The sequence below is a fragment of the Hibiscus syriacus genome, unplaced genomic scaffold (assembly GCF_006381635.1).
Source record: "Hibiscus syriacus cultivar Baekdansim isolate YM2019G1 unplaced genomic scaffold, ASM638163v2 tig00112988_pilon, whole genome shotgun sequence".
In the NCBI taxonomy this organism is placed as follows: Eukaryota; Viridiplantae; Streptophyta; class Magnoliopsida; order Malvales; family Malvaceae; genus Hibiscus; species Hibiscus syriacus.
In genome coordinates this window covers 1,534,879-1,562,661 of record NW_024063432.1, presented here as the reverse complement: position 1 = coordinate 1,562,661, position 27,783 = coordinate 1,534,879, and the positions used below count along the sequence as shown (strand labels likewise).

At 36.9% G+C, this 27,783-nt stretch overlaps 1 protein-coding gene and 1 pseudogene across 2 annotated transcripts; both read right to left on the bottom strand.

The window, feature by feature from the left end:
- Nucleotides 1-785: 785 nt before the first annotated feature.
- Nucleotides 786-4,284, bottom strand: LOC120185127 (argininosuccinate synthase, chloroplastic-like). Of its 2 annotated transcripts, none has more exons than XM_039189423.1 (10): nucleotides 4,179-4,284; nucleotides 3,999-4,057; nucleotides 3,815-3,896; nucleotides 2,875-3,064; nucleotides 2,655-2,703; nucleotides 2,349-2,531; nucleotides 1,960-2,034; nucleotides 1,688-1,873; nucleotides 1,484-1,572; nucleotides 786-1,399 (listed from the first exon to the last, which is right to left on the bottom strand). In XM_039189423.1, the coding sequence occupies exons 1-10, from the start codon at nucleotides 4,243-4,245 to the stop codon at nucleotides 847-849; spliced, it is 1,533 nt and encodes a 510-aa protein (XP_039045354.1). In that variant the 5' UTR covers nucleotides 4,246-4,284; the 3' UTR covers nucleotides 786-846. The 2 variants fall into 2 exon arrangements, with proteins under 2 accessions (XP_039045354.1, XP_039045355.1); XM_039189424.1 differs by having other exon boundaries at nucleotides 787-1,399; nucleotides 2,875-3,016; nucleotides 4,179-4,283.
- A 1,995-nt stretch (nucleotides 4,285-6,279) lies between these two features.
- LOC120185126 lies at nucleotides 6,280-25,913 on the bottom strand (annotated as a pseudogene).
- Nucleotides 25,914-27,783: the final 1,870 nt, after the last annotated feature.

Genomic DNA, 27,783 nt, shown 5'->3' with positions numbered 1-27,783 from the left:
TTAACTCGAATTAGTTCGGTTAATTCGGTCGACCACCGAATTAATTCGATCGGGGAACGATTAAAGATTTTTTTGGAATTCGGTTAACGGTTAATTCGGTTCGAAATCGGTTAATTAACCGAATTAACCTTTAAATATAATTATATTAAGAGACCCAATCCATTTAAAACTCATTTAAAACCCAAATCAATATTAATTAATTAAAATAATATCAAAACTAAATGCAAAATGTTTGAATCAAATTAATTAGATATTATTTATAATTAGATATTATTTAAATTAATTATAAATTATTATTTTTAATTAAAAAATGTTAAATTCTAAAATTCTAGAAAACATTTAGTTAATTTGAAAATTAACCAAAATTTATTCGGTTCGGTTAATACTTTAAAAAAAAGTTCGGTTCGATTAACGGTTAAAGAAAAAAAGTTTGATTAATTCGGTTAAATGTATTTCAGTTCGGTCGGCCACTGTTTTAACCGAATGAACACCCCTAAATTAGAGTGATTAAATTAGGAATAATTTGAAAGTTCAATAGTTCAATTGAAAATTTTAAACTTTAGCACCAAAATAGAAGTGAGAAAATAGTTGAGTGATGAATGATATAATTTACTCATAAAAAATATAGGATCATTAAGTTTTTATCGGCAATGTACTAAAATAAAACAAAAACTAAACATTAGATATGATTTTAAAAAAAAATTAAAAGTTAAAGTACTAAAATATACCAATATTAATAGTTTAGGTACTAAACGTAAAATGATATGTCATACTTGATCCATTCACAATACACCATTATTATTAAGCCAAGCCCTGAAATTCCACTGATACAAAAAAAGAATGCACCTAGATACCCTTCTTGAGCATTGCCCTGACCCTCATCGGAAGACCGTAGAGGCGAATAAACCCGGCTGCGTCGGCTTGATCGTATATGTCGCCGCTCTCGAAGGAGGAGATATCCTCTCGGTACAAGCTATAGGGACTGGTCCGACCAGTTACGGAAACCGATCCTTTGTATAGTTTCAGAGTAACGGAACCGGTAGTGGTTTCTGTAATCTTCTCCATAAATGCGTCCATGGACTCACGAAGTGGGTCGAACCACCTTCCTGCATAAACTAGCTCGGCGTACTTGAGGGCAAGTGAGTCTTTAACTTGAATGGTTTCGCGATCGAGGGTTAGAGTCTCCAGTTCACGCACGGCGTTGAATAGGATGGTACCACCGGGAGTTTCGTAGACTCCACGACTCTTCATACCAACAAGGCGGTTTTCAACCAGATCGATACGACCGATCCCATGTCTCCCGCCGATTTCATTGAGTTCAGCGAGAAGAGAAGCCGGCGAAAGAGTATTTCCATCAAGTGAAACAGGGATACCTGAATCAATTCCGATTTCCACGTATCTGTAGACGATGTGCGTGTGAAGCGCTGTTAAATTGACACACAAAACACACGAAAAATCAATAGAGGCAGCAGGTATAACATACTCTGGTTGATTAGGAGCATCTTCCGGGTCAACACTCATCATGTACATATCTTTCTTAGGTTCATTTGCTGGGTCCTCCAAGATATCTCCCTTCAATGCCAGGTTTGATTAATATCGAACGGAATCGTGTTAAGTATAGCAAAGGAGCTTATAGAAAGACCGAAGCGCCAACAAGAAACAGACAAATAAGGCTTAGTTACCGAACCTCGTGGCTTAAGTGCCATAAGTTCCTGTCTCTGCTATATATCGATTTCTTTGTCACCGGAACAGGCACATTATGCTTCTTAGCATACTCAATAGCATCTTCTCTCCCTGTAATATCCCATTCCCTCCAAGGAGCCACAACATTTAATTCGGGATTTAGAGCAAAGAATGTAAGCTCAAACCGAACCTGGATGGATAATATATTGGTAAATATTTTTTTTTTCTGAAGAAACAAACAATTAATCCGAACAAAGGTTGGGTTGAAAGGCATGCCTGATCATTTCCTTTCCCTGTGCATCCATGAGAAACAGCATCAGCGCCGACCTCTCTTGCAACATCCACCATGGCCTGTCATAAAAAGAAAATGCAGTTGAAGTTAAAGATACTGCAGAAGAACAAAAGACACTTTTATTAACCGGGGATCATACATTATCTATCATTATTATGTCATAATAATCTTGTCACGGAAGAGGTTGAATTTTATAACACCTATTTGATTTCCTCAATTAACAAACCTTAATCACATTCGAAGTAAAAGTAAAATAGGATCCCGGCAAATGAAGTACAAGTCGCAGTTCACAGGTAGCATGTTATGAAGATTCTAAGAAGAGCTTCAAGTGTCATGCTTGACAGAATGTATAAATACCGAAACAGATAGTAACCTTCGCAATAACCGGCCGGGCCATTGAGGTCCCCAACAAGTATTTCCTTTCGTAAACGGCACCAGCTCGCAAGCAAGGAAATATATAGTCTCTCACAAATTCCTCCTTCAAGTCCTTAACTACTAACTGGCAAGCACCGCTTGCCTTGGCCTTTTCTTCCAGACCATCCAACTCCTTTATTCCCTGCAAAAGTTTGAAATGGCATATAAATTATGAACATAATAAGATGGCATTATAAACATAAACCGCATAATAAAAGAACTAGAGTAAATTAAACTGCTTAGCAAACTTGTTTCTCCCACTTACTTGGCCAACGTCGGCTGTGAAGCAAACAACCTCACAACCATAGTTCTCCCTGCAAAAGCAAAATAATGAAATCAGAGGTTTCATAAGTGTATCTTAATGATCAAGAAAAAAAAACTAATCGTAAAGCTTGTGCTTCGAGAATAACGACAGAACAGCGGTAACTCGTTCGACCAAAGAAATGGATAGTATTAGAATATATAAGATAAAACAGTACAACTACCTCAGCCATGGAACAATAACAGAAGTGTCTAAGCCACCACTGTAGGCTAAAACAACTTTGTTTAATTTGCCTCGCAGCCCTCCACCCTTTGTAGCTTTGGAAGCTTCTGCCCCTGTGTCGCTCGATAAAACAGCTCGAATCCCTGTGAGTTTACAAGGAAAACTGCGTGTGGAACTGAAACAACTTGGAACTAAAATGCAATAGTGAAAAATATCTCAGAAGATATGCAAGATGAAATATCCAACAATAGAGGCCGAATACAGAAAGAAAAACAGAAGAAATTCTACAAAAGTATCCCGAAGGTAGGACAAACGGAACAAGCGAAAACAACATAAAATGCATATGGAACCGAAACAACTTGGAAGTAAAACGCAATAGTGAAAAATATATCAGAAGATATGCAAGACGAAATATCCAACAGCAGAGGCCGAATCCAGAACGCAAAATAGAAGAAATTCTACTAAAGTTTCCCGCATGTAGGGCAAACGGAACAAGCGAAAACAGCATGCAATGGATATGGAACCAAAACAACTTTGAACAAAAATGCAATAGTGGAAAATATATCAGAAGATATGCAAGACGAAATATCCAACAACAGAGGCCGAATACAGAACACAAAATAGAAGAAATTCTAGTAAAGTTTCCAGCAGGTAGGACCGTAGGACAAACGGAACAAGTGAAAACAACATGCAATGCATATGGAACCGAAACAACTTTGAACTAAAATGGCATAGTGGAAAATATATCAGAAGATATGCTAGACGAAATATCAACAACAGAAGCCGAATACAAAACGCAATATCTAATAAATTCTTCTAAAGTTTCCCGCAGGTAGAACAAACAGAACAAGCAAAAACAACATGCAAAATTCAAAAGAAGAGAAGGGAGTCATCTCTATGGTTACGAAAATGTCAAATAATCGAGCAATGCTAACGCTCACCTCGATTCTTGTGTGTTAAAGAGATAGGCCCATTGTTACTTACAATAGCATGACCATGAAGTGAACTAGATTTCCCACTTAACTGTCAATGAAATTTCTCAAAGCACATTCCGAAAAGGAGATTGTAAGAGCAAACTACAAACAATTAGAAGAACCCAGAAAGGGGGCAAGATTTTGATATTACCTCTTGGAGAGACGAAAACTTCCTGGAGCAGATGAAGTTATCAGGGTTGGACAATGTGTCTGCAAAATGAAAGAATCAAAACAGCACATCAGCTTATAAAATCATTCAAAAAAAGTACTAAAATTTAAACGAAAATGAAGCGAAGAGCATATAAAAGCTTGGAATGCTAAGGAGAATTACTTCTTTTGGGGCCGCAAGAAGCGAGATTAATGGACGAAGTTGGTGAAATAGCCTTGAGTTGAGCCATCTTTAGGCGGAGAAACAACGGCAGTGATGGCTAGGTTTTTGGTTTTATGGATGCCAGTGGCAACGGACGTTGCGTTTTGTCGTAGGATATTGATGTGTCAATGTCATGGATTCGAAGAAGCAGCCCTGTCCCACCCGACAGCGCCTGTAGGCCCAACGCGAGCACATGAATTCATCCGACCTAAAATATTCTACGGTAAATTGTGCGTTTAGTACTAAACTATATTAGTTTTGATCCGGTTTAGTATCTATTTTTTTATATAAAATAAATTAAAATAATATTTAATTTTTAGTTTTTGTTTCATTTTAATACTCTATCGTTAAAAATTTAATGGACGGGCTCGTCGACCATTGTGTCTACAATCATCGGCGGTCACATTTGTCGGTCGATGAAGCCCAAGCTTTCCCACACACACTTTTTAGACCCCTTGAACACGATTTCGGGCTTTGCTTCACCGGGAAACACCTTATTCTTCTCAAATCAATAATGGACTCTTCGATTTTTCATCATCCGATCTCAATGGTTCATTGTCGGATCTTAAAAGTTTAATGGGTCTTGTATGGTCAAGAGATGGTTAGCTCTTGATTGTTAATGAGTTTGAACTTAATAAATATATATAATATTTTTCGATTAGTTCAATTAATTAAATGATTTTGAACTAAATTAATTGATAATTGGGTTTTAAAAAATTAATTATTAATCAATTTAACATCTAATTACATGGCTGAATAACCTAACTAAATTTTGATTCAGTTACTTCAATTAAAATCGAACAATAAACCCTCTTAAAAATTGATATAATATAATGATTTAGGATGCGTTTGAAAAACCTCCGATTTAAATTCTTTTATTCAAATATCACCTCAAAAATAATATCTAAACTAACACATGTTTGAGATTATTTCTCAAACTGACATCCTTTTGTGTCGAGTAAGATAAAGACATGTCGCATAGAGAGCACTTTTTTAGATGGTGTTTTTTTTAGAACAAGCGTTTTCTAAAAGGCGCTTTTTTAAAAGGCATAATGCAATAAATAACCCTACTCACGCCAACAATTGTAGTGAGATAAATAATGGTTCACTGTCAAATGATTGAGAGTATTTTATAAGTTGTGAGTTTAAACACCAACGGTTGTAATAAAGTAATTAAACGTTCACTATCAAATGATTGAAAATATTTAAAACATATACTATTTTGTAAACTATACTTTTATAGGTCCAAAATAACTTTTTATAGGGCTGTTAAAAATATACCATACAAAAAGAACAACCTATGTAAACTATACTTTTATTCCATTTTGATCCTCCAATTATTCATTTTCCAAAATCATACATAATATTACATTTTAGTCACCCACCATTAAAAAAATTAACGAAACCACCAACGTAACATTTTTTTATTTTTTCAATGATGACATAATAACACCATTAATTTTTAAACGGCAAGTGACCGAAAAGGAAATCAAAACAAAATTTTAAAAAATAATTAGATAACCCAAAAAGAACAAAAATGACTATCGAGCTACAAAACGTGTAGTTTACCCATACTCTAACAATTCTTTCATCACTTCTTTTGGAGTTCAATTTGAATGTTATTTTGTTGTGGAGAGTAAGAGGTAGAAAACCGTGGGGAAGAGTTTCGGATATATCAGAATATGAACAAACAAGGCCAGACGAGCTGCCGGACCATCGGATACGACAAGTCCGGTGCTCGTATCGGCACATTTACCAAGAACCTAGGAAATCAAACAAATATGGTTTTGAGCATTACTCGTTGATGAAGAATTCCTGGCAAACATGAAAAAAGAATCACTATATATATATATATTCACAGCGTCCTTTTTTTTATGAAATGAGATCGTCAAATAACTTAAATACAACAAAATTAGAAACATGCTCTTTCATGTGCAGGCAACGAGAGGAGATGGCGAAAGGAATCGAAACAAAATCCGCGAAACCATTGCCTGAAACGTCAGTTTGGTTTCGCTGCCTTAACATGCCACCTCCAGAGAAGCCTGGTAACAACTGAGAATCATAACTTAAAAACCTATGCTTTCATTATACAGGCAAAATACGAGTGAGCGACACCGGACGTGCCGTGACACGGTAAAACTTACTTGCATACAGGCCTTTTAGAAGACGAGAAGAGAGATTTTGGAAGAGTTGCGTACGAACCATTTGTACAAAAGACACAGACAGCTTCACATGAAGTAGCTGAGAGCCATCTTTCTTCGTGAACCACCCTCACCGTATAGCTCATTCCACTGAAGCAGCTCAGTCATGTTTACGGATTCGGATGATACACTGGCACATACCTGTTGAGATTTGAAATGAAGTAGCTTAATCAGTTATGACATTCTTCCCTCCCTTTTTTTGGAGGAAAAATTAACTAATATAACTTATATTTATCGATTACCCGCTCATGAGCGTATTTGAAGTCCTCCATGTTTAGAGAGCGGATATCGGCACTTCCACTCAAAGGCGGAGGTGGTTTTCCCTCTGCTAGAGCAGCGGCTCGTTCCTGCCATCAATGTTGAAACTATTAGAAACATGGCGCCGATACGAAAAATACAATTAAGCAAAAAATATTTATTAGAAGTCAACAATAGCATAATGGTTGCATCGACCGAGCATTGGTTCTTCAATAGGGGAATGCATGAATAACCAATAATCTACCAAACATAACACAGGACGATTCAACGTTAAAAGTAAAATCGCAAACTATCGCCACTAATTCCAACTTTCATGAAGTCATCAACATTGCATCAAAAAATTATACAAAATCCTTCCATATAACAAAACAGTTAACACTACAACACCTACCTTTTTCTCCTTTTCTAGAATTTCTTTAATCGGACGGTGTGCAGCAGTCACACAAAGATTCTGCAATATAACAGAGCAACCAGTCAATCAGACAGTCAAAAAGGTGCACGAAAGAAATCAATCAGAAATTAGGAAAAGAGCAGTTAATGTAACCTTAAGATCACTCCCAGAATATCCATCTGCCAAACTCGCAATAGCATCAAAATCGACATCAGGAGATAAGTCCTCCTTTGCAAGAATAACCTTTAGTATTTTCGCTCTATTTGCAGCATCTGGCAAGTTTACCATTAATCTGCCAAATTACCACCAAGCCATTAGATCTTGGCCTCAAACTACCAGTAACTTAAACTGGAGTAAGGTGGTGACATGCAATTCGTACAGCATATATTCAAAAGACGGACAGCATCAAAAGAAACTGAAGCAAAAAGAGGGGGAAAGAAGATAATATTTTTTTCACAAAATTTCTGACTGATATTCCGTGTGCTACAAAATTTTATATTCCATGAAGTAAATGTCTTTTCATTCTCCACTATAACATAAGATTGCATCGTGAGGAAATGATCTTAGGCGGGAAACTATGCAGTGTCCACAATTTCTGTTTTTTTTTATAAGAATTTCAGGCCTCATTAAAAACCTCCTTCTTGATTGAAGGTGCTTGTTGATAAGCTCCTTAATCAGCGAAGGAGGAAAAGAGTGCCTTAGGATATTATTGAACAAAACAATAATATACAAGATACAACCCTAAAAGTAAAGTAAACAGACAGGTCAACACAAGGCAACCTTGTGACCCATAAACATCAACATTTAATCAACCAATTCCTTCTTTAGCTAAGGCATCAGCCTCTAAGTTAGCTGTCCTGCTTACCCATCTAACCACACCATCGAACATATTAAGCCAGTAAACAATGTCTGTAACAAAATAAGCATAAACATGAGGACATAATTCAGCTCCCTTAACCCAGTCCACTGCCATTTTGCTGTCACTTTCAATAATCAACCTGTCTTTGATTCTCGCTCGAAAATCAGCATAGAACATTAGCCCCTTTTGAATAGCTTTTAACTCCATAAATGTTGGAGGCCCCGGACCTGCAGGCTCCTTGAAAGACCCTAATGTAGTTCCAGAGGAATCTTTTAAAACTCCTCCTAAACCACTCTTCTTCCAATCCTTAGTCGTAGCTGCATCAACATTAATTTTCACAAAACCCATAGGAGGATGCCACGGAATAGTAGACACAATCATATTAGAATGGGTGGAACAAACGTCCCCTAAGGAGGGGTCTGAAATGAGAGTCTTTAAGAATATGCACCCCTTTATTCTTCGCTAGGAACCATGAAGCAAGCCTAAACCTTGCTAAGAAGAAGAATTCAACCTCATCCAACTTCCCTCCTTCAAAAACAATTGAGTTCCTCAATTTTCAAGTAGTCCAAATAACTACCCCTGGAATGAGAGACCAAATCGGAGAATTAGTCTTCAACGCATCCCAATTCAAGAGAAAACTTTTAGCATTATAATGAAAAACAGTTTGAATCTTCCAGAAGTTGAGAAATTTATTCCAAACAGCCCACACCACCGAACACGAGAAAAACAAATGTGAAGGAGACTCTTCCTGCATCATGCAAAGAGGGCATAACAGATTCTGAATTCCTTCTATTCCTCTTTTCACCAGTTCTGTTTTAACAGCCAACCTCCCTAGAACAGCCTGCCACAAAAAGGACTCCACTTTTGGTGGCAGCTGACCCCTCCAAACAATCTTACTCCAGAAGTAGGCCTCATTCGAACATAAAGAACCTGATGAGCATAGATTGACAACAGATTTCACAGTGAACACCCCATCCCCAGACCCTTTCCAAATCATCCCATCCGAATTATCCAAATTTAGAGCAAAAGCCGAGATGATAATCATCAAATTAGCCCACTGCTCTATCTCCCAGTCATTTAAATTCCTGCGAAACTGCACATACCAAATCCAGCCGAAAGAGCTATACTCCCCAAACTCAAATAATTTGCCTGTTTTGTTAATCGAAATGGAAAACAATCTAGGGAAAATTAATAGAAGTGGATAATCCAAAGCCCAAATGTCCAGCCAGAATCGAATAAATTTACCATCTCCAACTAAAAAAGAATACAAACTTCTTAACTTTGAGTTGATAGGGTCATCTTTAAAGTGGTTATTAACCACTGATCTCCAAATCCAAGATACTCTGTTTGGAGTCTTACTATCAAACAATAACAAAGAAGGGTCCAAATTATATTTAGAACAAATAAGATCCCTCCAGACAGACCCCCTTTCATTTGCAAACCTCCAAGTCCATTTTTCTAGAAGTGCTCTATTCATCAAATTTAGATTCAGCACACCCAAACCCCCCTCCATCCTTGGTCTGCATACATTCGGCCAGCTAACCCAATGGATCTTACTTTTTTCAACACCCCCTCCCCATAGGAAATTTGACATCAGTGAATTCAGGGTTTTAAGAATCGAAACTGGTATCTTAAAAAGAGATAAATAATAAATAGGAAGCGAACATAGTACCGACTTAAGCAAGACCAGTCTCCCTGCTAAAGAAAGAGAGGCAGCCTTCCATCCTGTTAATTTTTTGGAAAAATTACTGATTACAGGATTCCAGATAACAACAGAATTCCTAGAAGCCCCAAAGGAAGCCCTAGATATTTAGAAGGAAAGCTTCCAACAGAACAACCAATAGTATTAGCCCACTCATTCACCTCCTCATCATTCAAATTCACACCAAAAAGCTTGCATTTCCTCAAATTGAGCTGTAAACCCGAAATAACTTGGAATACACGAAGCACCCTTTTTACATTTAGTAAATTAAGGAGTTCACCAATCAAATTAAATAACAGAGGAGATAAAGGACATCCCTGCCTAAAACCCTTTGCCATAGGAATTTCCTCAGTAGGGACTCCATTAACCAGTACAGATACTGAAGCTGTTGAAACACATTTTTTGATCCAGCCTCTCCACTTTGAACCAAAACCCATTTTCTCCATAACTAAAAACAGAATACTCCAATCCACCTAATCATAAGCTTTCTTGAAATCAGCTTTGAAAACACAGCCTTTGAGTCCACTTTTCCTCAAAAAATAAATTCCTTCATTGGCAATTAACGAGCAATCTAATATTTGACGGCCTGGAATAAAAGCGAATTGTGTGGGACTGATTAAATCTGAAATACAGCTCCTCAATCTCCTCGAAAGACACTTGGAGAGGATCTTATATAATCCACCAACTAAGCTAATAGGTCTAAAGTCATCAAGATCGCCACTATTAGAAACCTTAGGGATAAGAGTAATAAATGTATGATTAATACCGTGTTCCCACTCTTTTCCCAAATAGAAATTATTGAAAAATTTCATAACATCTCCCTTAAGCATATTCCAAAATCTTTTAAAAAATCCCATATTTAGACCGTCTGGCCCAGGAGCTTTATTCCCATTACAAGACTCAATAGACTCCCAAATTTCCTCCTCGATAAATTCTTTCTCTAATCTCAAACTCTGTTCGAGTGTAATACTAGAAAAATCCAGCCCAATGTCTTCCACTTGAAGAGTAAACTGATCATTGAAAGCCTTGAAAAAATGATCTCTAACTGCTGCTTTAATAACATTCGGGTCATGAACAAAATTGCCATTGACAAGAATAGCATTCAATGCATTTCTTTTCCTCCTAACTGAAGCACATGTATGAAAATATCTTGTGTTTCTGTCGCCATCTTCTACCCACTTCGATCTTGAGTTCTGGAACCAAATCTGCTCCTCTATCTTATACAGTCTCCATAGTTCTGCTCTTGATTTCTTCAACTCAAGTGCTATCTCAGAACTGTAATCAATTAGACCCTGATGAATATCCACCTCTAGCTTTTGAATTTTCGATTCAAGATCAGAAATCAAATCCCCTGGAAACTTGTCTCTCCTCCCTGCCCAATTTTTGATTGCCATTTTGGTATTCTTCAGTATGCTGAAAATTCCAGTATTCCTCTAGTTTTTCTTACAATCTCGAATTGATAAGCTGACCACATCCTCGAATCCGACTTCATCCATCAGATAATTAAAAAGTTTAAAAGGTTTCTTTCCCCAATTATCCCCACCATTTTCAATAATTACTGCATTATGGTCAGACACAGACCTGGGCAAAAGAGATTGAGTTAAATCTGGAAATTCGGCTAAGAACTGGCTATCAACCAAAAATCTGTCCAATCTAACATAGGTTGGTGAATCTTGGTTATTACACCAAGTATATCGACCCCCACTCAATGGTAGATCAATTAAACCTGTGTTCAGCAGAAAATGACTGAAAATCTCTACTGAATTCCTATTTTGGGCCCTACCCATCTTCTCGTCCTCATGAAGATAAACATTTAGGTCCCCTCCAACACAAATAGGATCACTGTAACCTCCAATGAACATGCCTAATTCTTCAAAGAAGCCTCCTTTCTCCTCCTCAACAGACGGACCATATACATTGATGAACCTACATCTGAAATTATTTGCACGAAAACTCCCAGAAATAGCTATAAATCTACTGGAAACAAATTGATTATCCAACTCAAAAATATTGTCATTCCAACAACTTAGTAAACCCCCTGAAGCACCAACCGAAGAAGACTCAATACACCCTTGCAAGTTGTTTAAACCACCTTCTAGAAATAGATTTTTTGAATTTTCTCCAATTTAGTTTCCTGTAACCACAAAAAATGAGGGCAGTGATGATACAGTAATCTCTGCACAGCCCTTTGCTTCTCTTTTCTACCCAACCCTCTAACATTCCAAGTCACAATAGATAACTTTAACATCATCATATAAAAAGAAAAAACCTCCCTTGATCTTCCCCGAGAAATCAACCAGCCCTGAGAAGTCAATCATTCCTAACAGTCTCCGAGCCATTATCAAGACTAATAATTTTTTCAATGAACGTCTTCTTCCCTTCCTTGAAGGAAATACCTAGCAACTGACAGACTTCCCAAGTTGCCATGGCTTCCTCCACCAATTTCGAAAACTGAGGGGAAAAGACAGTTAACATATTAACCAGTTCCACAGCTTCCCTTGTTAAAATTCTTTTTTCCCTCCTGAAATTCCTGCAAATCTGTGAAGCAGAAAGTTGGGTTGATGACCGATCCTCAAAATGATTATTACAAAATAATGGAACCAACGTTGTATTCTGCTTAACAACAAACAAGAGATATCAACATCCTGTTCAGATCCCCTGTTTTCGGAGGAAACCGGTTGAATAAAACCTTCAGGAGCATTTTGATCTTTATTCATAAAAACCTGACAGCCACTTTTAGAATCCTCTTTCCTCGAGCTTAGCCAAATTCTTCTACCTATTGATCTTCTGTAGACTCTTGAAAAGCGACTGCTGCTCCTCTTCCCACCAATATTTTTAATTGATAAACCAGCTGAAACTGGAAAACCCAGTTTCCAACGATTCTGACTCTTCTTAATTTCTGCACACCCATTGTGAATTACTGAATTTCTTCCCCTCTCACAAGAAAATGAAGTGCTACACGCATTAAGGCCCACTTGATTAACATCCTTAGCCATTTTCACCTTCTTTAGAACAGCTCTATTTTTAACTGGAACTTCATCCCTTACTGAAACTGTATGTTGCCCTTGTAATTCGGACCGAGTCTGAACCTTTTTTTGATTTCCCTGTTCCATTATTTTCGTTTTTCATTCTTTTTTCTCCAAAAGGAGCCAAAGTGATACTCTTACCTTCGTGGAAGCCTTCTAATGACAGCCTCATCAAGGTCAAAAGGCCGATTTGTGGCTGCAAGTACAAGAACCCGTTCTGTGTCTTTTGTACGTAGACCATCCCAGTTCACCATAAATTCATTTTTCATCTTACGCATAGCTTCATGTTCTCCGGGATTTTCCCTCCGGCCCAACATGCTATCAACCTATAAGACAAAGCATAGAGGAAAGGAAAAGCAAATGAATTGGCATAGACCCAAACTAAAAATACAAATTGAGGATAATGAATAACTAACCTCATCAACAAAGACGACACTTGGAGCAATTTTACTCGCCAACGAAAAAACAGCCTTCACGTATTTTTCACCCTCACCGAACCACTGCAGCAAAAAATACATAAATTTCTAGCAAGACATTATCAACACTGCAAAATCAAATCAGTTAAAAGGAACAACAGAAGTGACCTTCGATGTGATGCTTGACATTGATATATTAATGAAATTTGCTCCAGCTTCAGTAGCCACAGCTTTTGCCAGCATAGTTTTCCCAGTTCCAGGAGGTCCAAATAAAAGTATGCCCTTGCAAGGCTGTTGACATAACAGTTCAGAGAGAGTATTATAGCAAGCAAAGAGAATAAAACAAATCCATAAAAGAGTACCAAAAAGATCTTAAATCAAATAAAGGTAAATGAAATATGAGGTGGGGGGATTTCTATTTATCAGATAACCTTGGTAAGTTGCCCCTTGCAAAAGAGTTCAGGCCTCTGTAAAGGAAGCATAACCAACTCCTTTAATGTATCCTTCACGTTTTCAAGAGCTCCGATATCGTCAAAGGTAACTCCAATATCAGTGGGTGGAATGACATCAGCTAAAAGCCTTTTCTCAAATTCATTTTCAGTTACAACATCCTGAGATCAGCAAAACCACCATAATGAAGATTAATCGACTCTTATTTGTCAGAGATACACTATAATCTAGGAATCAGAAAACACAAACGAGCCTTGAAAGAGCACTTTGTTTCGCAAAAAAGGTTTGACAAGGACCTTAAGGGACTTCTTCAGGCTTTTTGACTCATTCTGGATAGCCTGTAAGATCCCAATGCCATACTGAATACTGCAAAATAGCAATTGTTTTATGATAGTATCTCCGACAATTGACTCTGCAATTAAACTCTTCTGAAAAATGAAAAGATTATGAACCCAGTACCTTTCACATGACAAAACAAGCCTCGAATCAGAATCTGCTTCAGGATGCTGCATTAGATGATGACTTAGAGCCCATCCAACAACTTTTTCTGCACCTGAAATGGATAGCAAAATATAATTCAAAAGGGAATATTTTGCTTGGGAATTATTAATACAACAATATGTCAAAAGAAAACTAACTTTCGTTTGTAAGGGTTTGATCATTGATGCATAAAGTTTCAAGCCCTTCACATTCCATCCCACTCCAACCCAAAACCTACATAGAAAAACGAAAAATACAACAATAGTAATCATTTTCAATATGCCACCATATCTATAACCATAGCATGTCAAGAGAGTTATCAAAAATTGAAAAAGCTTAAGCATAGTATCAATTGTCAAAGACTATTGTTTGGGGGCTCAATGTCAAGGGCCGGAGGAAGAAAGGAGACAGGACAATAAATTATGGAATCCAATTACCTAAAGGTAAAATAAAACACCTGAAGGGTAAAAACATAAAAAATCTCATCTTTCATTCACAAATGGATTCTCCAAATCTTAGCCTTTGGACATTAACAAGGAAACCTTGTAAGGAAAAAGGCCTTGCACAGAAACCACCTTTTGACAAGCCAGCCCTCTTGAAGAAGGCTCCATTAACATGTCAGAAAACTTCATAAATGATATGATGTTACTATATTTCCCCAACCCAGACATCAAATTAAAAGTACTTCTCAAGTTCTAAATCCTAAACCTAAAATAAGTAGTAAATTTATTCTAGTGTACATTCCAAAGAACAAACCACGCCACATCATACCCCAAGAAAATAATGTAATGGGCATAAAGTATGAACAAAAGCTTGCAAAGAAAAAAGATTTTCTAACCATAGAACTGTTTCTATGACATAATATCTAGGTGCCATCCTTGATGGAAATATAAGAGTTCCAGAACTCCACAATGATTTATCTGAAGAGGACTAAAAGTTTCACTGATCTTAAAGCCTTGAATAGAAGATAAAGGTAACATAAACTGATCTCTAGCATTTAGAAGACAAACAAAAAAAGAAAACTAACAGATCGTAGAAGATTCAGATTTCCCTTCATCTTAAGAGTTTCAACATCACGATCCAGTTGGTGCTTCCAAGATGCCAGCAGGGCTTCATCCTGTTGTACATAGGTTCATTATTAGTTCTGTTCTGAAAAACACACACAGTGCAACAAACACAAATTATTTGGGATACACCATACAGACCTGTGGCAAGTGAATGGTAACTTTGTTTGGAAAAAGCTTTGTCAAAATTTTAGTAGCCTTTGGAACTTCCTTCCCCCTGTCATGCAACCTACCAAAACTATCCTGAAAATATAAAAACACCACAACCCCTAAATTAATAATATAACCTCTAACGTGGTGAACTGTGCACAAAAATGTGCAAGTGTATGTAGGAGGAAAAACATACATGTAATGTGACAGAGACAAACTAAACTACAACATAGTGAAAACAGTAAGGAAAATTTTCTTAGCATAAGAATAGCTGGTCCAGCATCTTTACAACATAACAACAACTGAATGTAGCATAGGGATGAAACAGCTCAACTTAAAATAAAACTAAACATCCTCGGTTATCCCAAATTCAATTCAAAAAGATGCCCAATACGAAAGACAACATATTACCCATATACTTAAACTCAGATCTCATAAGAGAATTACAGATAACACTAAACTTACAATTCCCAGTTATATGTCGTGCAATGACAAACATTCAATCAAGAATTCCATCAACATGAAAAGGCTCAGACAAATTCTACTCAAGCATTTTGATGCAATATCAAAGAAAAAATATTCACGTTTTGAATAATATGCAACTCCCAAACTGTAGAACTCAATTTATATAGGGAATGATACATACAGTCAATAGCCAATGCATAATTTGCATCATTGTAAAAACCCATAATGAGGATCCCCTTTTTCCCAAAAAATGCACAGTTGAACAAGAAATCAAATATTGAACAGTATATAAGTGAAAAAATGTCAGTTTATCTAGTAACGCCATTGGAGATTATGCCAAGAACTAAGAGTAAATCCTTTGGGCATGAAGTTTAAGGGAAGGGTAAAGCTTTGCAACCAGCCACCAGAGAATGTAAAGATAAATACGTAAGCATCAAAATTACATGGCATTTTAATGTGTTAAAAAGTATGAGAAACTTATTGTGCAAGCATTTTCTTTTACAAACTAATCAAAAACTTTAAAAAGAACCACAACTTTTCACCCCCATCATTTTGGAAGCCACCCACATTCAACCATTAGTTACAAATTTGGTAAATAAAATAAAAGCATCCGTAGTGGCCACAATTTAAGCAGCCCCCACCAGAGAGAGAGAGAGTCTTTCCAAAAAATAATCATTACCGGAAATGCCAAGTCAAGGAGAGCAGTTTGACTTCCACCAAATTTTGTGAAAAGCAAACCACCAGGATGCGACTGCAAGGATAATATAGAGCACAGGGTAAGGTACTCCTAAATATAACATTTAAAATAATAAGACAAGCAGAATTACTCCTGATAATTTGGGGGGGGGGGTGAACATACTCCTAATCACAAATCTTTCTGTATATTTATGATAGAAGATTACACCCAAACTAAAAAAATGCAGCTTAAAAGTTAATGCTATTTTGTTATTGGTATAACCACTGGTATCAACCCATTGGCCGACTAATCCATATCGAGTACTCCCAACCCATTTTGCTCCACTTGCAACACCAGGATTCGAACCCTAGAAGTTGTTTAGAAGCAAACACTATTTGAAACATGGATCACAGATCATATAAAAGTCAGGGTAGTGTTACACAGGTTATAGAGATTTCTTAAATAGCAATTAAAAGTCAATAAGCAGTTAGCTGCTGTACAGCATTTCTTCTCATTAACACCTCTAACTTCCTCTTGGCATCACCCTACCACTTAAATTCATTGGTTTTTGCAATTCTGGATTCCAATTCTCTCTGATATTGGTGTCTTACTTTAATTTATCTTTTCACAATCCAAAACAAATGGATTATAACAACCCAGAAGAGTTAAAACAAAAACAAATGTACCTTCTCCTTACGATTGTCAGTATGAGTGTGTGAACCAATCACAATGACATTATCAGGAAGCTTTTCAAGTTTGCTCTTAAATGTGGAGTAAGAGTCAGTATTTCCTGCAAGAGACTTCTCAGCATCTTTCATAAACAAAATAAAAGGAGAAGTTCTGCTCTCACTGTATATAGCCTGATAAAAACATTAGATTCAAGTTAATAAGGAACCAAAAATGGATGCAAACTGTCTAGCCAGACAAGATTCATGAAATTATTCAAATATAAAGAAAATGTCACCTCAAACAATGTGTTAATGAGTAATCTATCTAAATCCTCGGTGTTTGAATTCTCCAAACGAAGATCAGAAGCTACATTTGTAAGAAAGAGAGAAATAGAGACAGAGCTTAGTAATCGAAAGAAAAGCTCATAGATAGATGCAAATCATGGAGAAATGTACAAGGCATTACCATTGCAGAAAAATCCATGGCCTCCCTCACAAATATTTCCAAGGTCAACACCATCAGGTATGGGTTTATCAAATCTTACACCAATTTTTGAGAAAGGGTTGTCCGCAAAGAGTAACACAACCTTCCCACGAACCCCATATGGTGGGCCTCTGTAAATTGATTTGATAGAAAAATAAATTAAAGCATGCTAAAAGACAAATGCCTTGTCACCAGGAGAGGGGAAAACCCAACCACCAGAATGAACATGTATGAAAAAGGATAAAACTAGAAAACTAGATGGCTGGCCATATTCGGTGAGTTGATATCAAGTGGAAGCGCATGTTCACTTTTAGCCTTAAATGAGAGAGAAAACAAGGTTTTTTTTTATAAGAATTTCAGGCCTCGTTAAAAACCCCTTCTTGATTAATGGAGCTTATAGAACTCCTTAATCAGCGGAAGGAGGAAAAGAGTGCCTTAGGATTTTATTGAACCATAAATTTACATAAGATACAACCATTATACACCCCACCAACCAAAAACTCGAAACAACCATAAAACAACGTAACTATAAATATAGAATCAACCAATTCCTTCTTTAGCTAAGGCATCGGCTTCTATGTTGGCTGTCCTGCTAACCCCATCTAACCAGCCCTCCGAACTCTATAAGCCTGTGAACAATGTCTCTAACCAATATTGCATAAACATCAGGACAAAAAACAACCCCCTTAATCCAGTCCACTGCGATTTTGCTGTCACTTTCAACAATCAACCGGTCCTGAAGTCTATCTCGAAAATTCGCAAAGAATATTAGCCCTTTATGAATAGCTTTTAACTCCATATAAGTCGGAGGCCCCGGACCAGCAAGCTCCTTGAAAGACCCTAAGGTATATCCAGAAGAATCTTTTAAAATTCCTCCTAACCCGCTCTTCTTCCAATCCTTAGTCGTAGCTGCGTCAACATTAATTTTCACAAAACCCTTAGGAGGGGGATGCCAAGGAATAATAGACTTAATCCTATTAGGTTGAAAGTAACAACAGTCCCCTAAGGAGGGGTCTGAAATAAGAGTCTTTTGGAATACACACCCCTTTATTTTTTGCTAAAAACCATGAAGCAAGCCTAAATCTTGCTAAGAAGAAGAACTCAACCTCATCCAACTTCCCTCCTTCAAAAACAATTAAGTTCCTCAATTTCCATGTAGTCCACATAACCACCCCTGGAATGAGATACCAAATCTTTGAATTAGTCCTCAAAGCATCCCAAGCCAAGAGAAAAGATTTTGCATTAGAATGGAAGACAGTCTTAATTCTCCAAAAGTTAAGAAATTTGTTCCAAACAGACCACACCACCGCACAAGAGAAAAACAAATGCGTTGGAGACTCTTCCTCCACCATACAAAGAGGACACAACAGGTTTTGAATTCCTGAAACCCCTCTTTTCACCAGTTCAGTTTTAACAGCCAATCTCCCTAGAACAACCTGCCACATAAAGGATTCAACTTTTGGTGGCAACTGGCCCTTCCAAACAATCTTATTCCAAAAGTAAGCCTCCTCCGAACCCAGAGAACCGGATGAACAAAGCTTGACAGCCGACTTAACAGTGAACAGTCCATCACCGGTCCCTTTCCAAATCATTCCATCCGAGCTATCCATAGATAAAGCAAAAGACGAGATAACAGTCATCAGATTAGCCCACTGCTCAATCTCCCAATCATTTAAATTTCTGCGAAATTGCACTTCCCAACTCCATCCAGTAGAGCTATACTCCCCAAATTCAACCAATTTTCCTATCTTGTTGATGGAAATGGAAAACAACCTAGGAAAGATAATCAAAAGAGGGTAATCTAGAGCCCAAAGGTCCTGCCAAAACCGAATACATTTGCCATCTCCAACTATACTAGAACACAAACTTCTCAGCTTAAAGCCAACAGGGTCCTCTTTAAAGTGATTAGAAACCATTGATCTCCACAACCAAGAAACTTTGTTTGGAGATTTATTTTCAAACATTAACAAAGAGGGATCCAGATTATATTTAGAACAAATGAAATCCCTCCAAACAAATCCCCTCTCGTTTGCATACCTCCAAGACCATTTTTCTAGAAGCGCTCTATTCATCAAGTTCAGATTCATCACACCCAAACCCCCCTCCATCTTAGATTTGCAAACATTTGACCAACTAACCCAGTGGATCTTACTTTTATCAACTCCACCTCCCCATAAAAATTTGACATCATTGAATTGAGGATTTTTAGAACCGAAATGGTATCTTAAAAAGAGATAAATAATAAATAGGGAGCGAACATAAAACCGATTTAATAAGAACCAATCTCCCCGCTAAAGAAGAGACGCTGCCTTCCAACCAGTTAACTTTTTGGAAAATTTACTGATCACTGGATTCCAAATAGCAGCAGAATTCCTAGAAGCCCCCAAAGGAAGTCCTAGGTAGTCAGAGGGAAAGCTACCAGCAGAAAACAAGGTTTTTCAAGTTGCAAAATATCACTAAACATGTTAGATAGGTTCCAATTACATTAAAAATATGTAGAGTTACAGATATTCTTTAGTTCTCATCAAGTAGTTTCATCCAGACTAGGTTATCGAGAACCATGCTGAAATTTGAAAGTAAAACATCAAGGAAGGTGAGTTTTTCATTATAAAGCTGATTCGTTGGGCTGTAGTATCAGAGGTAAATATAGCTATAAAATTGGCAATGGGAGGAACATTCGGTTTTGGCAAGACAATTGGGCAATGGATCATCCTTTGATGGTATTGTTCCCTAGACTTTTTTCTATTGCAGTGAATAAAGCAGGAAGATTATTTTAGTTTGGGGAGTTCAGTTCAGGGGGTTGGATTTGGAACGTTCAGTTGAGGAGAGAGTTGAATGACTGGGAATTTGAGCAATGGGCGAATTTGATGGTTGTTATCTCTGATTTTTCTATTTCTGTTGATGCTGCTGATGGACTGTTTTGGAAGGGGAATGGAGAAGGGGTTTTCACTGTGAAATCATGTGTCAATCTATCTTATTCGGGTTCTCCCGATTCGGAGGAAGCTAAATTTTGGAAGTCTAGTGTTTGGAGGGGTCTGTTGCCTCCAAGAGTAGAGACTTTTCTTTGGCAAGTTATCTTAAAGAAGTTAGCAGTGAAGACAGCTCTGGTTAAGAGAAGTGTTCAGGGCATAAATGATACTTTGTGTTCTTTTTGTAATCTAGAAGAAGAGTCTTCATCGCATTTATTTTTTTCTTGTTCGGTTGTTTGGCCAATTTGGATGAAATTCTTGGGCTATTGGAATTTTCAGTCTGTTTTTCATGCAGATGCTAAAAGATTCCTATTGGCTTGGAATGACTTGAAGACCAACTCTCTTATCTGGTCATTTATCCCTGGAGCTGTTTTATGAACAATTTGGAAGACCAGGAATTTTATAGTGTTTGAAGGAGGGAAGCTTGATCGAGCAGAGATTTTCTTTCTAGCAAGGTGCAGGCTTGCTTCATGGTTTCTAGCTAAGGAAACTCATATTACTATTTCCAAGGATGATCTTATTGCTGACCCTTCCTTAGTGGATTCCTACTCCTCCCATTCTAATCGGATTTCAACCGTGTTTCCTTGGTCCCCTCCTCCAAAAGGTTTTATTAAACTTAATGTGGACGGCTACTTCGAGTGATTGGAAGAGGAGTGGTTTAGGTGGTATTTTGAAAGACATGTTTGGTTCGATTCTTGGCTCCTTCAAAGAGCCTGCTGGTCCGGGGCCCCCAACTTTAATGGAATTGAAGGCTATCCTAAAGGGTTTAGATTTTTATGAATCTATTTATCATAGGTTTAAAGATAGATTGATTATTGAGAGTGATAGTAAGGTGGCAGTTGGCTGGGTTAAGGATGTGGTCTCTTGTCCTGTTGTTTATGTTCAAATTGTTAAAGACATTATTCAAAAGCTTAGTGTTTATGAAGGTTTTATTAGTTGGGTTAGTAGGACAGCCATATAGAGGCGGATGTCCTAGCTAAGGTGGTATTGGTCGAATTATGTTCTGTTAAGGGCTGTTTCTTTCTGGTTTTGTATCTCTTGAGGGAGATTAGTTTGTATTACTTTGTTATATTTGAGTTTAATGAAATCCTAGGGCACTCTTTTCCTCCTTGTGCGGATTAAGGAGCTATTTTTAAGTTCCGTTAATCACGAAGGGGGTTTTATTGAGGCCTTCTATCCTATCAAAAAAAAAAAGTTCAACAATTAATACACTTGAACCATTGGGTGCTTAAATAAGGAGAGACAACATGCTTAATTAAAACCACCTTCTGAATCTCTCCAAAAATAGTAGAGAGAGGTTGCAGTACCTAGATGGAGATGCCGTTGGATATAGACTGCCTGAAGTTGTATTTATAAATTTCACTCTGTCACCTGCATGTTCCATGTTAGGTCAATTGTCACAAAACTAAATCCAAATCATAACAATTCTTCTGAAATGTCAATCACACAAAGACTCGATCTGAAAGGTTTTTCAAGGAAATGCAAATACCTATCTTAAACATTTTATTCTTAGATGCCCCAGAAGAAGAAGGAATGGAATCAGCTTGCATCTTTGGCTGAGATTCAGGCTCACAAGTAGCATCAGGCACCGCACTTGAAGTGTCTACTTCAACAGCTGGAGTCAAACTATTGGCCAAATCAATGGGCCCAGAATTCTGTTTGGCACAGGTGCAGGATTTTTCTGTGTTGGTTCCATTCTTCAGAAGCTCAGCTTCCTTTGAAGACAAACCCTATAACATATTAAATCACCAATTTTACTGAGTTATATGCGCCTTTAGTATGTTCAATTTCTGAAGCAATAATATGCTAACAATGAAATTGGATAATGAAAGCAACAACAATGCAATAATGTCAACGATCATAACCCAGAAAAAAGGATTTCTTACACCTAAAAAGGAATGGCTATCAAAAATGAGCAATTTGGCCCCAAAATAATTAGCAAGTGCCTTCGTCAGCATCTCCTGATATATCTCAGACCCTGCATTTCCATTTTAAGGAAAAGATCAAGTGTGATGCTTCTAATACAAGCATCACATTGTTGTCTAGACAGAAAAATAACGAAACATACACACCTGCAGGGCCAGAGAGTAAAATCCGTGGGTTCACGGTGGTTAGCTCTGAAGTATACTTCGCATGTTCTTTGTGCTTGAGGTGTATGATTGAAGCTGCTATGAGTACATTTTTGGTATTTTCACTGGAAAGACAGAAATTCACTCCTTAATGGCATATCATTCAATAAATAACCTAGACCGATCTATTGCATCTATTTCTGGCAAAAACAATATTGAGAATGCATGGAATAATAGATAAAATAAACTTAAATAGCTAAACTATCAGATCAACAGTGTAAGGTTTACATAAATTTCACATGACAACCTTGAATTACAAGCTATTGTATTGTCACATACCAACCTGGCCAGAGATTTATTGAAGTAAGGTAACTGAAGAGGATCCTACTTGTTTCTCATTATTTCCTTCCCTAACAACCTCTAATGCTCACTAATAGAGTTCCTTTTCTAGATGCAAACCAATGCGCGTTTCGGTAACTAATTTAGCTTGTCTAGGCTAGCTTTAAAAGTCAGCAAATAACTACTAGAACAGAAAACATAGGCAACCGGAAAATCACAAATAGAAATAGAGAGGTTGTGAGTCCAACTTGTAGGTTTTTTTATGGCCATATATGTATTGGAAAAGGTGAGTTGCAAGACAAACAACATTTTAAATTATTTTCCCAACCTTCACTTGGATTTAGAAAAATGAAAGAATTTACACAAAACTGAAAAATGGCTACAAAAACATTTTCTAGTAAAATTTCCTCATCATAAACTTTTAAGAAATAATCCCAAATTGATCATTCAATGTTGTAATTGCACACATGCCATGAGTTTAGGTATGCTCTTAATTGTACCTGCATGGGGGGACAGCACAATGAACAAAAGATTAAGAGAAATCTCGTTTACATTTGAAATATTTGTTTAATAAAAAAGAAACGGTTATGCATGAAATTTGTACCATACCTTAAATAATATGGGAAGTTATCAAATGACACTTCTAAGTTTCTACCATCAAGAATTCCTGCATGAATGTCCTCTTTGAATACTGCACAGCGGAGTGATATACTTGATAGCATCGCGGCTTTGAATTCTTCATCCACTCGTTTCTTCTGTCCAATACCTGTTTACAGATACTTTGCTCAATTTCAGATTACAACTAGTGATGGTGAAAACATCCTCAACAAAGGCCTTAACAAATCATTCACCCCAGAGAGTTTTACATTGCCTGCCTCTGTGTTGGAGTTGTGGTTGCAATCAAAATGAAGATTCTTGTTGATTGATCCAACATCTGCAGCTTTATCATTCCCTATGTTTGCTGTTGAATTTCCTTCAATGCCATCAAGATCAACATCTGCAGCAGTAGTCACATCAGTCACCTGCTGGATCTTACTGCTGGCTTGAGAAGGAGATTTCCAGCGGGATAAATCTGGCCTCAAACTTGAAAGTGATGCCAATATGGTAGCCCCAGTAACAGCCGATGGATCTCCCGATCTCCTCTCGAGTTGCAGAAACTTTCCAATGGTATTCTGGACATCTGAACCCTTAACTGCAACCTCAGTCATGAGTTGCTGAAATATCTAAATCAATTGAAATTAAGGAGATAATAAAATAAGCATAGACATAGAAACAAATAACACTCAACAAGCAAGCGAAGGATTTTAACCACTTTCTCTCAAACCCAGGAAAAGGATACATATGCATGATTCCCCAGCAAACCAAAGACCACCTCATCACCCGACTTAAGCACACAAGTGTTATTTTTCTTCAGCACTGTCCCATTTACTTGAACTGATCCCTTGCTCCCAGTGCTTTCTAACATTGCTGCCGCGCTGCCTTCGTGCTGATCATGTTGACAAATAATGAGTACTCATACTGCATATACATATTAAGGATTTTATCTCCACAACACAAATATAAGCAGTGGCATCCAAAAAAAATGGAAGGGAAAAAAGGAGGAAGAAAAAAGCACCCTAAATCAAAAAGCTAATGCATCTAAAAGAGGTCAGTACAGCACGCCCATAAAATATTCAGGATCAAACACAAGTGACAATTTCCTCTTGAATTCAGAAGAGTTCTTAATTTTGTATGAATCCAACAGAAAGCAACATATTCAATGGAAAATCTCGGTGATAGTGATACCTGGGCATGCTTTAACTTGCAAAGCACTGCGCTAATTGTCTGGTCCTTTAATTGGAAATTGCAGTGTTTACTCGAGCCAATCGTGAAATTTGGTGTGCAAATGGAAACATTATGATTCTGTAGTTGAGAAACGCCCCAAACTCATTACAAATAATAACATAATTATATTTAAGTCAATCTACAGAAACACCAGTAGTTCAGATATCTTAAAAGCACAAAATGATTAAATAAATATACAGAGAGAAGATTCTTGATCAGAAGATAATCTGAAAGTACAGTGCTTTATGTCAACTACCGAGCAAACAAAGACTAATTACCAGAGAAATGTTTACTTTAAGAGGTTTGAATTTTTACCTGCGCAGACTGTGACAAAAGTCTGCACCAAGGTATAGAAGTATCAAAATTTGGATTTTGTTTCTGGGAAATACTCCAAGTAGAGAACGAGCTCCTCCCCTTATCCAACAGAGTCGGTGCAGAACCTTTAAAACAAGAAAATCCACATTCAGTAAAAATGACACGCTCAAATTTCAAAAAGAAAAAGATTCAGAAAAGAAAATGCAAATCCAAACTAACTCAAATGAGACATAAATTCAAGAAGCGACAAATGAAAATAAACTAAAAAGCAAATCCAATAACACACTAAAAGAGACACTAAAACAGTTTTCAGATACGGACGCATCCACAAAACTCAAATCCAAATCCAAATTCACTGAAATTAAACTCAAATAGCAACGAAATTAGCCAATCGCGTAAACCTCGAAACCAAAAACTAACCATCGGCGATCGGTGGTACCACAGCTGCAGCAGCAGCGGATGACGTCTCCGCCTTCCCCGCGTTGTTCGCGTCATCTCCGGCGATTGGAGCCTCGCAGTTCCCACAATCTCCGGGATCCACGGCGGGCGGCGTGCACATTTCTTTGGAACTCTCCGCCGCCGGCATCGGTTTCTCCGCATTTTCCACCTAAAAAAAGCCGCTGAAAAAGTCAAATACCTTCACTCAAATCCGCCACACTCAAATCACCCCCCAAAAAAGAATCCAAGAAAAATCAAGAAAGATCATCCGGATGCGTTTTGTGCTGTCACCTTTTGTCGTTTCGGAGACTCGTGAGGCTTATCTTCAGAAGAAGAAGAAGATCTCTTGCTGTTGTTACCGGAGAGAGATGCACTTCGTCTCGTTGAAACCATGACTCTCTCGTTTTCTCTTTTGTTTTTTGTTTTTTCCTCTTCACAACTCAATTAAGAGATTGGAAAAGATTTGAATTATAAAATTGTTTGTTTTCGGTCTCTATTTCTTCCTTTCTTTATTTTTATAAAATAAAAAGGCTTTTTGGGGACGGAACGGAAGTTTTAACGCCTTGAAGGCTTTTGCATAGACTAAACGCTGCCGTACAAGCATATGATCGTGTCATTAATAGGGATGATCATAGGTCGGGTTGGGTTTAGTTTCCAACAAACTCGATCCGAAAATTTTATACATCCACCTAACACCTGAGTCCGAGTTTAGAGTAATTTCATCCAAATTGAAGCTCAATTCGATTTTTGAGATAAAATTCACTCTAATTTACCCGAAATAATATAAAATCATTAATTTATTTAATAAATAGTCACTTAATTGAAAAATAATATAAATATGAGTATTTTGTAATTATTCCTAAATATGTAATATATTTTTATTATTTTTTGGTCAGGTCGGGTTAGATTTTTTCACCCTAAACCAAACTAGACTCGACCCGAATCCAATTTTTTTAAAGCAACTCGATTGAGTCAAGTCAGGTCGGAACCTGACACCCATCCCTAGTCACTAATATATTAAACATGTCCATCGGTTTGAGTAGGGTGTAAACGAGCCGAGTCGAGCTCAAGTATACTGAGCTCGACTCGAAAACTTGAAATAGAGCTCGACTGAAAACTTACGAGCTTAAAATTTTCAAGTTCGACTCGAACTTGAAATCCTGAACTGAAGCTCGTGAGCAGCTCGAAAAGGCTCAAATGAAAAAAAAATCTTAACTTAACTCGATTGAAGCCTCAAACTCAAACATGAACCTTAAATACATGAAATCTTACTGTATTTTTTAAAAAAAAAACAATACATAAATATTAATATTATTAATAATTTATATTTTAAAAAATAAAATCTTAATATATTATATTTTTGAGCTGCTCACGAGCTTTTTGAGTCAAATATCGAGTAGCTCGTTTCGTCTCGTTAAGAACTCGAGCTCGAGTCGAGTCCATTCGATCCGAGTATTTATCGAGCCTTGATCGAGTCGATCTCGAGTAGCTCGCGATCTGTCTCGTCTCATTTACAGCCCTAGGTTTGAGTTATCAAGATTTTTTTTAAGGGTAAACTACTCATTTAATATCTAAACTATCAATTTGATCAATTTTAACATCTAAACTTTCATATTTTTTCCAAAACTTAACATTATTTTTTGACGCATGTACTAAAATGAAACAGAAGCTAAACTTTAGGCATAATTTTAAAAAAAATAAAAATTAATATTTTAAAATTTAACTTCTTGTACAACTAGACCGGTTGATAGTTAATAATTCATGAAACTTTTCAATCTTGTGGCTAATTTTTTGTTATAACGTTCAGGGAAAAATTTGCTCGAATGATAATGAACCAAAATTATTTGCTTGAATAATGTATATTATACAATAACTTTTAAATCGCAAGCAGCACAGTGCTATTCCAATTTGGGAGACACATGGTGCTCCAATTTTCTATTTACAATAATGATTAAAATTAAATAAACCCCAAACCCTGAATCTTAATATCTAAACACTAACCCTTAAACCCTAAATCAGACTTAAACCTCAAATTATAAACCTTAAACCCTAAATCGTACTTAAACCTCAAATTATAAACCCTAAATCGTACGTTTAAATCATAAATAAAAATTGAAAACATAAATAAAAAAGTATGGAGGAGACGCATTGCACTCCATGCAAATCCCCAAAATTATCCAAATTATATTAGAGTCGCATTGTAAGTCATGCTTCTTAAACTTATACAGTAACAAACACCCTATTTTAGAAAATAATTTCAACTGACCATTACTCGAACTAATAAAAAAATTCCAACACATTATTTAAAAAAATTCCCTAATG